General features: G+C 43.0%; 1 protein-coding gene across 18 annotated transcripts in view; it reads left to right on the top strand.

Annotated features, from left to right (window-relative positions):
• Positions 1-15,684, top strand: part of LOC311439619 (leucine-rich melanocyte differentiation-associated protein-like) — a 400,118-nt gene that overhangs the window by 501 nt on the left and 383,933 nt on the right. For 7 of the 18 annotated variants that reach the window (XR_014694852.1, XR_014694853.1, XM_084525513.1 and 4 more), the window contains exons 2-3: positions 419-828; positions 7,913-7,995. Coding sequence is in view for 16 of the 18 variants with exons in the window: in XM_084525513.1 (XP_084381639.1) it covers positions 7,954-7,995 (42 nt within the window). In the remaining 2 variants the exon portion in view is untranslated. The other 11 variants (XM_084525514.1, XM_084525521.1, XM_084525516.1 and 8 more) reach the window with 8 other exon arrangements.

The following is a 15,684-nucleotide window of genomic DNA, read 5'->3' as shown; positions in this document are numbered from 1 at the left end:
GCCCCCTCCCGCCCGACCAGGAGCGGGCCGCGGCGGCCGAGAACCTGCAGAGCGCCGGGCGGCCTGCGCGGCGCCGCCCGCGGCGGGCGGGAGCCGAGGCGCTGCGGCGGCGGGCGGGGGCTCCACGCACCGCTCCGTGCCCCCCCCAAATCCTCCTCCTCCTGCTCCTGCTCCCCTTCCTCCGTCGCCACCGGCCCGCGGCCCTGCCCCATCGGCAGGCCGGGCCGAGCCGTGCTGGGGCGCCGGGCACAGCCCTGAGCGGAGCCCGCAGCCCTGCCGCCGCGTCCCCGCCCGCCTGTTCTCCCTTTGTACTTTCCATCCCGCTGTCCCCCCCATCTCCTCATCCCATAACGATTTTTTTTCTTTTTTTTTCTCTCCTTTTTTTTTTTTTCCTTTTTTTTTTTTTTTTTTTTCACAGGCAAAATGTGTTAATCAATCTTTTACTTTTGTTTCCGGATCTGACATGGTGGCCCACACAATCTACAACATTAACAAAAAGGTCACTTAGAGATAAAACACGTTTGACAAGTGAAGAACAAGGCAAGTGCTTTAGGGGTCGCGTCCAATTCCTGACCTGGACTCCGACCAGAACAGGCGCTGATCCTGGAAGGGGTGGGCGAGAGGAAGGACTTTCACTTTCTCGCCTTTATATCTGCTGAACCAAGTCCTTTTTCTTCCCTCGAAACACCGATCTCCCCCAGCCCCTTAGCAGATGGATCAGATAGCCTTTAATGATCTTCTCTCCTTACGAGGTAGACATAAGGCACGTTTTCCTAGATATCCTCCCCACCCCCCCGTAAAGCGGTACCCTTTAAATCCTGCAGCCAAGTAAGTACCTCTGCTGTCTTTTATTAAAACCACTTCACTCTTTCAACGTAGTCTGTAGAATAGGGTAAATACGCGGAACTCCCCTGGCTTCTATAAAGATAATTTTAACAAACTTTTTAATTTCTGCGTTTTCTCTGAAAACAGAGAGCTTATTGCCAGAACTTTGCGGTGGAAACTCATAAACGTACTTTCATTTCGCAGTCGCCGCGGTTGCCTTGTAAAACAGTGAAAATTAAAAGGGGGGGGGGGGGGGAGAGAGAAGGGGGGAGCAGAGAAATAAATGTTGCATAAAAATGATATTGCTGTAGGATTGACAAGAGCCACAACTTGCCCTTAAGGAGCTCCCCCCTTCCTTTATACAGAGTGGAAGTGACTTGAATCTGCCCCAGGTTTTCTCCCAGTTCTTTCTTTTGTTGTCAAGTCCAATTGATAAATGGAGTGCAGTAAAACTCTGGAAGAAAAAAAAAAAAAAAAAAAAAAAAAAGCTGAAACCTTCATTTGTGTTCATTTGCATTAAAGTGCTTGGAACAGCTGTTTTCCTTACAGGACCGGGGAGACTCCTATCTGTTTTCTCGTTGTATTTATCCTGCCTCCCAGGGTGAAAGACTAAAGATTAATTGTCTTAAGGTAGAGTCAGCTGTGGGAAGGCTCCCCCTCCCCATTTTCCCCTCTCTCGCTTTTCTTGCGGAGGTGAGGGGGATTTCGGGAAGGGGTTGTTTGACTGCCGAGGCAGGGAACCAGAGGCGATCCCCGGGACATGTGTAAAACAGGCAGCGCACCGGCGGGGGGAGCGGGGAAGGCGAACCCCGAGCTCCCCGGCTGAAGCAGGAGCACCAGCGGGTCATTTAAGCAGTAACTTCAGAGGACAGCTTCTCATTTATTTATTTATTTTTCCGCCGAGCCTTTGAAATGAGATTTAAATCACACTCGGTACTGTAAACTTTTTTATGTAAAAGCTTGTAAAATAAAAAAGGAAAAAAAAAAAAAAAAAAAAAAGAGCCCTGAAACATCCCCGCCCCCTGCCCCCGGGCTCTGCGCGGGTTCCCCAGCCGGGCTGGGGCTGCCCACGCGTGGAAAGAGGGCCGTGGGCTGGCTTCGGCCCGGGCCGGCCCTCTGCCTCTCTTGAGCTGAAGAAGATGGATTCCGTCCTGCTCGTTACCTTTGCGAGGGATCCTTCTTTAATGAGTCCGCGCAGACGGTTTGCTCTTTGGCATTTACTTGTGCAGTCTTGTTGAAGTTTTGGTGGCTGTAGCTTTTATTCTCCATTTAAAAAAAAAAAAGTCCAACAACAAAAAGTGAGGGTTGGAACCCGTCTTCCTCCTCTTACAAAGGAAAATTGTAACTTAAAAAAAAGGAGAGCAAAGGAGGAATTAATTAACAAGTGCCAGTCCACACTTTCCTTTACCTACCAGCTATTGGCAAGCATGTCAAGTCGATTTTATTTGCACACAATGGAAATGATTTATTTTCTCTTAAAAAGGAGTGGGCTGGCAGATATTTGAGGAGGAGAGGAGAGCGAGAGCGAGAGAGGAAAAAAAGTTTGAAAATGCCTTGAACTATTCACTGTCGAGATGGCTAATCAGTATTGAGGCTCGAGGGCACTCGGGCAGCTTTTCAATGCGGTTTTCCTTTCATCTCAAGCTGGATGGAGGCGCTCAATTAAAAGCCTATCAGTTTGTAAGTAAATCAACGCCTATCAAAGTTGTCACATCAAACAAAACGATTATTATTGCAGCCCGCCTCCCCTATTAATCTCCCTCTAAAATAATCCGCTTGACAGGTCAGGCTGGCGAGTTGCAAAGCCTGGTCGGGATCAGCCAAAAAACCCGGACTGCCTGTTTTTCCCTCGGGAGAGGGAACTGCAGAAACCTCGGCACCAGCATGCCTGCTCTGCGAGCTCGCTCTCTTGCCATTTTAGTGTCAGGTTCTGTACATCATGTTGGTAAAGGGCGTTTAGTCTTTTAAACTGAACAGCAACAGCCCTACAGGCCCTTTCGATTTTTTTTTTCCCCTTTCCACCCCCTCTCTCTTCTATCGCTTTAGAACAAGGTTAAGCTTTTAATTAACAGAAACACAGTTGCTGAGTTGTGCCTGTGCTGTATTTCTGTGCATACCGCATTTCAGCTACCTGTCTGTCCTGCGCGTCAATTTTATTTGCTTTGGTAGTGCTTGCCTTTCACCGTCTACCCCAAGGCTTTTATGAAGGTATGATGCATTGCAATCGATTTTTGTAAACGATGCATCTCCTTTTTTTTTTTTTTTTTTTTTTTTTTTTTTTTTAACCTCCCAAAATGATAATACTTCGGATAAGAAATATGCTTCTTTATGAGAAATACCACACCACGAATTCGCACATTTTGGAGGGGTGTTTTTTTTTGTTTTTGTTTTTTTTTTCCCTATTTCTTTCTCTCTCTCTCTTTTTTTTTTTTTTTCCTTCTTGCATGTGAGTCTGCATGTGCCCAGATAATAGCTGATACATCTGCCCAGGTATCCGGTAGAGGTGTGGGGCATTTCTTCCCGAATGTTATTAAAGCAAATAGTTTGAATGCTTGCCAACAGAAAGCAAGATTTCCAAACCTCTCCTCTGTTTGCACAGTACTTGAAAATATTTACCCTTACGATTGTAATTACTTTCCTAATATATATGAGATATATATTTTGCTCTGCATGACACGTAGGTAATCGTCTTATAAGCAGAGATAATTTTAGAACCATCTTCAAAATAATAGTCACGTTTAAATGAACACGAGTTTTATTTGGCTGTGATATTTTTCCTAAACGAGCAGCAAATTACTTTGTTTGTTTGTTTGCTTACTGCTTTCGGAAATATACTTCCTCCTAAACTGTTTTCGAATGAGTTTGTCTAGTTATCCTCCTTTTGTTCCGCTGAGGGGGAAGGAAGCGATTAATACACCTAACAAAAACCGCCCTTCTCTTGTAAGCAATTTGATAGATTCCTTTATTGACGTTGCGAGTTTCATGTATGAGTGTCAAGATTTTTGCACCCGTGTTGAAACCCTTTTACCAACAGCTATTTTCCCAAAGTGTCCCCTTTCATGTTTAAGGTGGTTTTCATGCAATCAGCTTTTATTTTAAATAAGCCTTAAGGTAACTTTCTCGACGGAGAGGGCGAGAGCAAGCCAAACGAGTCTGGTGGCACGGCAAAGGCTGGCTGCTTCCTGCGAAGCGCAGAGATTTTTAGTTGCCTTTCACGTTAGTGAGTGTACCGCGATTAAAACCACCAGCCGAAAGCAAGCGAACACGTTTCCTAATTCGTGCACGTGTACTCGACCTAGTGTTTGCTGCCTGCATTTTAAGAGTGAAAAAGAGTCTTCTAGCTTCTGCAACACCTTGGTCTGATCATTGAGGCTCAGCAATCATAAAGGCATCTTTGTGTTTATCTTCTGCGAAAGCCTGGAGGCTACGTGAGAGAATTCATCTAACTCCGTACATATTTGGTTACAGCAATCCTTCAGAAATTAACCATGGCACACAAGTGGAGGCGATCTTTAGCTTCTTCACTTGGATCCAAAAGGCACGTAGTGTTTATTGACAACTTTGTTATGGAAACTGAACTGATCAGCCGGATGCGTCCCCAACAGCGTTAGGAACAACGTCTTGTTATAGAGGCGGAAAAGTTTTAAGGCTAGGGCTGGAAAAGCCACGGGAACCCCAATAATTAACCTCATCTAGGCACCCAAATAATCCTCGAAGTAGTTACAAGATAGCCACGTCGGGGCGAGGGTAGGGGCACGAAGAAGCGAGCTCTGCATCTTCTCTATCTCCTCGAAACAGCCTAGGTCCACGATCCGAAAAGGTTAAAATAATCTTAATTTTAATAACTATTAGCTTGTTTTCAGTCATCCCTAATGATGCATTTAGGTGTCTTCTAATCCCAGCCGCTTTCATCTTCAGCTTTTTACACCCTAAAATTAATTCCACCTAAAGTACATTTTTCATTTTGTACTGTACTAGCGACGTGCAAATAATTTACATCAGCGTTCATCAGGACTGTCCTGAAGTGATGGATCATTTTGTTGAGTTGCAGTAAAAGTGCAGAATGATCTATAATGATGTAATATATACATTAAAAGGGTGTCTGGATGATCAGAGTTTTGCTAAAAATGTAAAAGGGCTTTTTGATTGATAACAGGGTTGCTGTTTTTCTGCAAAGGCTGTCACAGGCTGACACAATGCTTGAGTTATTAGGGCAGAGAAGGGCAACCATAAATTTCCAACGTCAGGCAAAAACTCTCTTTATTGTCTATATGATGGATGGGCCTCCGTACTAGACACCAAATACTTCGTATCACCCTTAAATGGGAACACATTTTTCGCGGCCATAATTCATGTTTTTTAAATAGAAAGTTTGAAATGCCTGCCTATATTTCACAATCCTGACATATTTATGAATCACTCCCTGCATGCAAATATAATTATTTAAAGCACCGAGGTGACATATGGGTTAGAAACGTACCAAATGCTGTTAGCGGAGTGATTTTTTTTAATTCCCTAAATTGAACACCGTAGAAATCTCTGCCTGTCTGCTCAGATCAATGAAGTCGAAGGTGAAGTTTTACTGATTTTGTCAGCGCCGCGTACGGCCGCTCGGTTTCGAGGAGGTGAAACCGACCAAACGGGAGCCCGCCGGCAATTCCCATGAGGCCGATGAAGGAGCGCTCCTCCTCCTCCTCCTCCTCCTCCTCCTCCTCCTCCTCCCAACACCCCGCTCCGAGACCCGGTCCCGGCTCCGACCGGTGGAGCCCCGGCTCCCCGCAGCTCTCCCGGGGCCGGTGCAGGGCTCCGGTGCCCCGGGGCCGAGCAGCCGCGCCCCCCGCCGCCTCCCTGCCCGCCGGCCGCGGCGAGCGGAGAAGCCGGCGGCCGCCCCGCGCTTCTTTTGCTTCCCTTCGGGAGCGATGCCGAGCCGCTGCCGGGGCCGGGGCCGGGGCCGGTGCCGCCGGGCAGCCCCGGGGCCGCCGCCACTTCCGCCGGGGCGGGCGGAGCCGCAGCGCCGCGCCCCGCCCGCAGCCCGCCCCCCGGCCGGGACCCGCACCGGGACCCGCAGCGCGGAGCGGGGAGCCCCGGGCGCTGCGCCCCGCAGCCGCTCCGGGCTCTGCTCGGGCTCCTCCGGCCCCTGCCCTGCGCCTTCGTTTGCACTTTATCGCAACTTTGGGTATTTTCGGCAGGGCTCGAGCGAAGCGGGCATCGGAATCGCTTAGCGTCTTGAGTCTTTTCTGCTGTGGACTCGCGTGTGAATGTGTAAAATGTGCGCAGTAGTCCAAACTTACTATAGCAGGCTGACTCTTTGCCCATAAAATGTTAAATCAACCATGACCAGACTCATTTTCCCATGTCAGCCAAGAGGACTCTGTAAATCAACACATTAGGGCTTCGCTGGGTAGGAGCTGCGTGTGCTTCATGCAAAATGGCCCTGACAGCCGCTCTCCTGGTGCCGCGGTTGTCAGCCTGTGCCTGAGTGCGGAATTGTCATGTGGCAGCGGGAAATCTTGCAGGTAGAGTGCAAGTTCATTGGCAAGGCAATATGCAAGAGATCAAGGGCTGGCACTGCAGAAGGAGACGTTAAGGGTTGTTTTACCTTTCGAAGTGATTGTTTTGCTTTTCAGTCTCACAGGTGTTTTGCAAAGCCCATCCCACCCGCTTGAATCACTTAGATGAGTCTGTGCCTCCTCTGAAGGCCCGGTGCAGATGCTTCCAAATATCTCCAGGAGGAGCCCACTTGGCAGCCGTCACGCAAAGCTCGTTTCGAGGTTGTGAAGGAGTGTGATAGCTGTACCCGGAAGGAAATAAGCACTTTGGACAAATATGGCTAGGGAAGAATAGCCTTGGCTAGAGGAGACAGTCCAGGAGCAACCAAGACAACCCCCTCTTTGTTCAAGAAACAAGAAGCATTTTTTTTCCCCTTACCTTTGAGCAGTGTGCTATGTTCTGTAAAAAGCCTCAGCCAACCAGCCCTTATCTAAACTGCTATCTCTGGGTAAGAGTTCAGACATGGGAAAGCTTATTTCTGGGTGCTAGTAGGTTCAAAGGAAAAGGAGACATAGCACAGCATATAACAAAATAATATAACCCCTCACTGGTCCCAATTGTTACACGCATTGAATCAGATTAGATTCAGATATCAAGGTAGGGCTTTGTGCTGTATTTCACGAAAGGGGCCTCAGCATAGAGAAATCATTATCCAGTGCTCCTTGCTGGATTGCCTCCCACTCAGAGAGGTGACCCAGCTATGACCCAGACTCTGAACAGTTGTGTGTAAATTTAATTTTCAGCATTACATCATTCCAACCGGAATCTCACCTCTTTGCTCACTGTTGTGCTATGTGGCTTACCTGGTGGTAGAGAAAGAAAAGAAGAGGGAGAAAACATGCCAAATATTAGGAAATACAGAGTTCGCGTAAAACCAAACTTAGAGCCACTTCTGCCTGTGGTCTAGTAAGACAAAATGAGTTAGCTGCCACCACTAAGGTGAGAGGAAAAAAAAATCACATGGTAAGTTTAAAAACGTACAACGTGTCAAAAGAAAAGGAGTTTCTAATGGGGTGATGATAGAAAATCTGCTTACAAATTTCCTGTTTAAAAAAAAAAAAAAAAAAAGGCAGTAGTGGAAGGTCTGTAGCAGTATTTGTTCTTGGCCAGTACTTTCACTACCTGAGGAGGGGTTGAACAGTGAGAACTTGTTCTTCAAGCTTCAATGTGTTTTCTTATGTGTTTTTTGCATGTTTGTTGTTTTCTCTGGCAAGTTTTTGGAACACGAGTTGTATAGAAAACAGCAAAAACTAAGAAAGAAAATTGTGCATTGTAAAAGTTTCCCTGTGGGAATCATCTGTGTCAGTGAAGATACATTTTTAAGGGAACAAAAGCCAGTCTTCTTGCGAAGGCTGCCCGTTCTCTCAAAAGTTAAAGAGTTTAAGGAGACTAAGAGTAAAAATGAAATAAGCCCGCACCCTTCTTCATCTAATTTTAATTTTTGTTTTGTCTTTAGCAGACCAGAGAGTTACCTGTTAAACCATTTCTTTCCCATATGAAACATATTTATTTTTTTCCGTTTCTTTTTCATTCACAGGAAGTTCATATGCTCAATGGATGACAAAGTAAGGCTGCGGTATGAGAGTGCGAAGAGTTTTTTTCCAGACCAGCTTCATTCAGGTACTCCCAACTCTGATAAATGTACTACCTTTAGTGTCAGGAGCAGAGATTAAAGGCAACAGGAGCTTGGCCAAGGTCACAAGTCCTTACAGTAAATAAGTGGTCTGTTCAAGTAAACTTATTAAATTGTGGCCACAGAAGAACAGAGGCTAGACAGAGTTAGCAGCTCTTAAGTTCCAGTTCCAGGTTTACCATTAACAGCATGCAACTTTATCGTGTAGCTTTGTATCTGTAAAATGGGGTCCTGCTATTTAGTTATCAATTACAAAGAGTTTTAATGAGGATAAAATAGTAAATGCTTTAATGCGTTACCATGTCATAACAGAGTCAAGAACTTAATCTCATATTCCCTAAAGCAGTGCAGTAACACAATGCACTGTGTCTTTCTGCATAATAGTGAAGTTGAATCAAGAATCATCTTGTTCCTGTTTTGGATGCTGTGCTCTCTTGTCATAATAAACAGTGTTATTTCATATGCCAGTGCTGCCCCAAGTTTTATGTTTTGCATTACTCAGGGACCAGAAGCAAACATGCTTCGAGGTTTCTCTTTCCTCCACTGATTTTTCCAACTCATGAAATGATGTATAATAGTATGTGTGTGTAATTATGAGATTTATTTGGTCCTTTGAATTAGTAGCTGCCACACATTTCTATAATATTTGAAGTTAGTGGTCTTGCAGGTTTTTTGTTGTTGTTGTTGTTGTTTTTAGATTTATGCAATATGGTTTTATTATTATTTTAACTGTGACCTTGAAATCATGAATAGACTTCATGCTACTATGACAGAGGTACAAATGGTATCATTATGTAGCTTTGGTTGTCTTGTTTGAATGTTATTAATATACAAAGGTAAAATCAATTAACAAAACACCCTTTTTGAAATGTAATTTATTAACTCTGTATTAAAGTATTCTTCGGTTGAATAGCTCTAAGACAGAGATAATATAATAGCGTTGTGGCTACTTCAGTTATGGCTTGCTTCTTCTCTCCTTGGACTAAAAGGCAAAATTTTCTCATTTACTTATACATGAATAGAATTGGACTGTGGTAAGCAGCTGTTTTAGTTCAGTAATCACCCATTGTTTCACTTCCACGTTTTTATCATGATCTCAGTGGGAAAAGCAAATTTAAGTAGGATGCTTTTATAGGTATGATAGGTTTTTAATATGTTGATAAGAAAGAAGAATAGTCGAGCCCAAATTATAATATCTAAAGAGCACAGTAAACATTACAACCCAATTTAAAATACCATAGAGATGCTTCAGTTTGGTCTGTTGGTATCCATTCATATCTGTTATTGTTAATAATAATAATAAACCATATTAATAAACTGGGTAGGGGGGGAATAAGAATCTGATGACATTTTTCCTTCTTTGCTGTGAAAACTATGAAGAGTAGACAGGATTTTTTTAAAAGACTATATATTTATAACTACAGCATTCACATAAACTGCTGCGTGTTCTGCAGCAGGCGCTTTACAGGGGAGGTAGAAGCTATTCTTGGCAAGAACTGCCTACTTCTTTAAAGGTGCCTCTTAAACTTGCCTGTGCAACAAGGACAAAGAAAGAAGGTTGGCATGGGGCTCAGTTGTGGGTATGGAGATAAGTTGACTGTGATTTTTTGGACCAATGTTTGAAATTTTTGTGACTCGGAGTGAAAATCCCTGCTACTTGCACTAATAAAGGACAGGATTAGTTCAGGTGGGTTCTAGGTGAGCAACCCGGTGTAACCAAGGAGAAGGTTGAAAGGAAATATGTTCCTTTTCTATAGCAGTATTGTGGTTCTATTTATATGTTTATGCTGGAGTAATGAAAGCAATAACATTTTTACTGCAAACAGTAAATAATCATGGGATGCCAAGATACTCTACCCTGGGTTGGGTATATTTATGTTTATAGTGTATATATATATATATAAAAGTATTACCTCTTGGAGTGGTGTTTGTCTGAAAATGGCTTGGTATCTTTTACACAGTCTTGGCTGCATGTCTCTAGATAGATCAAATGTTTATCAGTAATACTCTTATGTCTTCCCAGAAGGCCAAGGTATGCCTTTCCCATGGAATATTATGAGGTGTCTCAGGAAAACAGAAACAAACAAAAAAAACCCTGCAGCCTCCACAGATTCATCCACTTACCAGTCCTCGTCATGGGTACTAAAATATGAGTATGGATTTGTTGCGCTGGGGGCCTTTCTCAGACATTGTAAGGCAGGGTGAATTTCATCTTTGTAAGATTAAAAACTGAAACAGACTCCCGAAGTATAGAAAATTAATTTAACAGTTATAAAGACGTCAAATTGATGACACCAGAGGATGAAGTGCAGAATGTCCTCCTCTGCCTTGCCAGAATAATTAGAGAACAGTTCATTCATATCCTCTCTGTTGATTCTGCAAAAATACCAGTTGCGTGACTGGATTTCTGCAACAGAGATGCCCACTAATTCTTCTCACCGATGACCTAACAGCCAGTGTGTGGTCACGTTGTTGATACAGACTTTGACTTCCATCTAAATAAGACAGTGGCTACAGGCTCCGTGTTTCATTTTCTGGAAGTAAAGTTACATGAAATTTTTGTGCCTGCTCATATACTTTTTTTGCTTGTTTTGATTCTTTGTCCTTTAGCGCTGAAGATTTTTAGTTCACCTTTAAGTGACAAGTTCAGATATGAACATCTCAACTTTTATCAGTTTGGGTCAAATCACAATCTGAGCTTTTTGGATTAAAAATGGTTAGTCTTCCAGCATTGCACTCCGTATAAATAAAATTGCCTGAAAATATCTACCATAATCTAATCTCTGATATTCTGGTACATGCTACATACTATCCACTTTAACATTTTCTAAAACTTAAGTGAATATCTGCTATCACTGTTTAATACAAATAGTTCTGAATGATTATAAAAATATTTAATGCATAATGCATATCGCTCAGGTGTTATTGTCAGTAATGGATGAGGAACAACGTTTGGATAATTTATAAAACCAGACAAAAACATTTTTCAGTAGTTAGTGTTTTCAAGGTGTTGGTTTCTAATAATAACATTTTGGTCATAATACCTTTTTAACATAATTTAAACTACTTTACTTATGCAAATTGGTGAACTAACTTGAGTGCTTTTATGCTACCTGAAACACTGGAAGTCTCTTGCATTATAGAAATGTGTATAAAAACAGTTTAACTCTTTTGCTTGCTTCAAATCAAACCATAAAACAGATGACAATTTTTCTTGGTTACAAAGTAAAGAAGCTTTCCCCCTCACACCTTCGTGTGATTTGTGACGTGCCAAGGAGGTGGTGAGGATCTTTAATAAGTGAGTTAGTAGCCTTTACTTTTTTAGCACTTTGACTTATTTTGAACCAGCAAATATAGCAAAACTATCAGGTTGTAAGGGCAAACAGGTAAGAAATGGGAGCTGAGGAGATCAGGCCTGCTGGAGGTAGCCCAGCCCTATGCTGAGGAAGAGTTTCTAAGTAGCATACAAGAAGAGGTGACATGATGGCACCTTAACAAAGCTGGTTCTGGGCACAGGAACAAGCAACTCAAAGGAGAAACCCTGAAAACCAACTACTTAAAATCTAGGAACATCTTCAGACCACTTGGGCAGCTCTGCATGGGTATCTACACTACACTGAGCTGCAGTGGGTTTCTGACCTGAAGGCCATTGCAGGGCTGTCTGGATTGCTCAGCTTTTCGCTTTTGGGCCTCTGTGTCAGGTTGGGTGAGTGTAGAAACTGAGCCTCCAAAGTCCTCTTGGGAGAAAAGGAGGAGGTGCCATTTTCTGCCTGTCTTGTGTTTCCATGTTATTCATGGGATGGAAATTCCAGGATGAGACAAGAGACCAGCTTGGGTAAGTGCCCTGATTTTATTATACCTGCTCAAAGTTAGGGAAGGAAGGATAACATGAGAAGCTTGTAGGGAATCTATGCTGAATGGCAGTGGACAGCCAAGCAGGAGGTGCCCATCACAGAAACTTTGTCTTCAAAGGCCAGAAAGGGCTTCAAGAATCCCTTCATTCCATATCAACCACAGTGATGAGGAAAACAAAGACCTCTTTAACCGATGCTTTTGCAGACTTTGCTCATTACTGTGTTGGGTCTGTCTGAGCTGGAGTCACCTTTTCCCTGCAGCAGCCCGCACAGTGCTGTACTCTGCACTCGTAGCTGGAACAGCGCTGATCTCACTCCAGTGTTGTGTCTATTGCTGCGTAGTGCTGGCACAGCATCAGGACTCCTTCCAAGCCCCCAAGAGCCAGCGGATGGGGGTGGGCAAGTGATGGGGAGGGGACATCGCTGGGGCAGCTGACCTAAACCAACCAAAGGGATATTCCATAACACCTGATGTCACACTCAGCAATAAAAGAGGGGGCTCTCGTGGGGGAGGGGGCTGTTCCTCCTGAACAACCACTACGCGTTTGAGGCCCTGCTTCCCAGGACGTGGCCGAACACCGCTCGCTGATGGGAAGTAGAGAAAAGTTTTTTTCTCTCTCTGTGCTTCCGCGCAGACTGATTGCTTCTTTTGTCTCTGTTTTTTCCTCCCATTCCCTTTCCCTTTAATTAAACCTTCCTTATCTCAAACCTCGAGTTCTCTGTGCTGTATTTTCTCCCCTTTCCTCTTTGAGGAGAGGGGGAGTGAGAGAGCGGTTGTGGTGGAGCTCGGCTGCCCACCTGAGTAAAACCACCACAATTACTTGCGTAGTATTGACTGCAGTATATGCCTATACACCAGTAGTGACAGCTTAGCTCATTAGTGGCCAAGAGCAGGGCATGCACGCTCAGCAAGCGGTATTGTACACGTGCCATCACTAGTTCACAGTGTGCTCACAACCCAGACTCACTCTGAAAAACATCTGCATGTGGCCGTTCACATTTGTGTTCCCACTAGCAGATTCCTCACCTGTATCAAATTTCCTAGCACCATTTTCAAAGTGGTTCCACAAGGGCGGGGAGGATAAGTCCTATCTATTCCTTGTATTTATTCCTGGACATAACAACTACAGGTGGCCAGAATTCAGATTAAGCTTACATGGGGACACACAGAATTCTTCCCTCCCTCTGGCATCCCTCTCATGCCTTTTCCTCAACTTTGTGTTTCAGTCATATACAGCTCACTAATGCAGAAGATTGTGTTTCTTTCCTGATTCTGCCACCCTAACTTTGAAAGCACAAGACCCAGCACATTCCTGCAGTCCCTTCAGTAACATGGATGGCCCATTCACAGGATTGGGAAGGTCACTGATAGTTTCTGGTGTGTAGTTTCTGGATGTAATGCACATTCATGTCTAACTTTTTGGATACGCTAGTATTATAATTCCTTGCTTGGAATTTGCTTGGGAAGAGAAGGTACTCATCTGTCCCTGTACAAAGCTTCTCAATAAAATTGGACATGGCGTTCACTACTCCTGTAGTGATCAGTGTAAGCCAGGAAGATTATAGATAGATATCTCTTGTATTCATGCAAATAAAAGAGCCTGTGGGTAATGACATGACTTTAAGTTCAGGCTATGCTGGGGCAGAGAACTGATGCTACAGACTTCCTCTGACTAATATTCCATGGTGAAAAAGCTGAGGCTGCCAGGCACCACCATGTTACGGCTATCCTCTAGGTGTCCTCTAACAGATTTCTGGAACATTGGGAGCTGCCACTAATTAATTAATTGATACATTGGGTGCAGACTGCTTTTACAGAGTGTACCTGAGAAGTCATGTCAGACACGAAGCATTGATCAGGTGATTACAGTATATGCAGAGTGCTAGAGTGGCCTGTGGCTGGAGGTGGGAAGGGGCAGTTCTGGAGCCAGTTTGGAGATCAGCCCATCTGCATAAACAGGACTTGGAGCTAGGATTTTCTCCCTGATAGATGGACATTATAGATGTACTCGAGTATCTGGCTCAGACCCTCAATGACAATTATAGTGACTGTAAATGAAAAGAACATTAAGCATGCTAAGTCAGGCACGGAAAAATGAGGAAGTGCCAGAATGGAGGTTGCCTCTGCAATCTTGATTCTCTCTGTTTAGTGCATAGATGTGGTGACAGTCTTGATGATGATAGAACATCAAGATCAAACAATATCACCTCTGTGTGATCCCTGTCTCATGTGGTGCAAAGTCTGCAAGAGAGTGAATGCCAAGGGACCGTAATTTGTCACTGAGCCCTCTGAGAGGAGTGTTAGTATAAAACCAAGATAGCACCAGATAGCAAAGTAGCATGTTTTTCCTTCACAGACACAGAGCATGCTCAGTCTGATATAAAATAAGAAATGTTGTTTCTGTATCAGATTAGAGGCCTAAAAGCAATAGGGATTATAATTTAAGGTAATAAAGTACACGTTTAAACCAGCCAATTTTGAATTCAAGTAGTTAATTTTGAAAACATATAGAAAAAATACCCAGTTATGGTTACTGGTACAGGTTACATTTAGGATATGCACCTGGAAACATACTGGTTTACCATTGTAATCAGTGACAGTCAACAGTAATTCAGAAACAGGATAAATAGGGTGACCTTTCTCTAATCTGCATACTAAAAACAGAATAGAGAATTGAAATTAAATTATTTTCTAGTGGCATTACACTGACAAGTTTGATAGAATTAATGTGATACTATACAGTTAGGTCAATTGGGTACCTTCATTTTTAATGCACAAATGAGGATAAAGGAGGCTCAGCCTGTTCTGATGTAGCCAGTTAAGAAAAGCTCTCCAAAGCTGAGGTCTCTTCTGTTCCAGATGCTTACTGTGTCTTGGGAGGTGGGGTGAAGCAAGACTATTATGGAGTATGCTTATATGCTCCTGAGTTTTCGTTGGTCTCCATGACCACCGCTTGTGAAATCTCTTGATCACATGTATTTATTTACCTTTCTTAAGCAGGTTTGTAACACAATAGTTTGTTTAACAAGAAAAGGTAAAAATTCTATAAAGTCCCAAACTTTTGTCCATTATTTTTGCCTTTACTCTTCTGAGATCTTCCATCCTGCAAGAGGGAAAAGGCTTTTAATTTTTTATTACCGATAGAGAAGCAATTGCGATTCTTGGGTTTTATCCCCCTTCCTGAGCAGTATTAGCAAGACAGCTAACCTTTCAAGCTATCCTCAGTGTAACTAACTGTAAAATTGGGATATTAATGCCTAACTGAGATAGGTAGAGTAAGGCTTAATTGATTAATAGATGTAAAATGTCATTAAATTTGAAGGTGAATGACACTTTAGAAATGTTAGGTATGGCTTTCTTTATATTTTAAAATAACCAGTATAAATAACACTAAGAATCAATCATTATGAACATTTTTTTTACAAACACATTTACTTATCTCTCCATTGAAAGACAAATTATAATACTGAACAGTGAATGCAATTTGAAACAGACAGAAAAGTAGAAGGAAATTAACATGCTTGTCTGTTCACTAGAAAAAAAGACGAACACTAATAAAATCTCCCTCTAGATAAAACTTTGGAAATGTTATTTTCTATACATGATTTTATGAGCCAGTATGATGCCAATACATATATTCATGTAAGCACCCATTAAGTTTAAAATAGAATCTCCAAAATCTTTCAGTGGACTTGTCAATGTCTTCTTTTTGCTCATTTACGTATTTACTTTTGATGAACATTTTAGTCTTTGCTTTTCTGCTTAGACAGAACTATTTATAATTAGTACTATACAACAGATATTCTCAAAGTTTTCAGGTA

Source organism: Aythya ferina (assembly GCF_964211825.1).
Source record: "Aythya ferina genome assembly, chromosome: 7".
Classification (NCBI taxonomy): domain Eukaryota; kingdom Metazoa; phylum Chordata; class Aves; order Anseriformes; family Anatidae; genus Aythya; species Aythya ferina.
The sequence above is the reverse complement of the archived record's forward strand: the minus strand, read 5'-3'. Positions and strand labels throughout refer to the sequence as shown.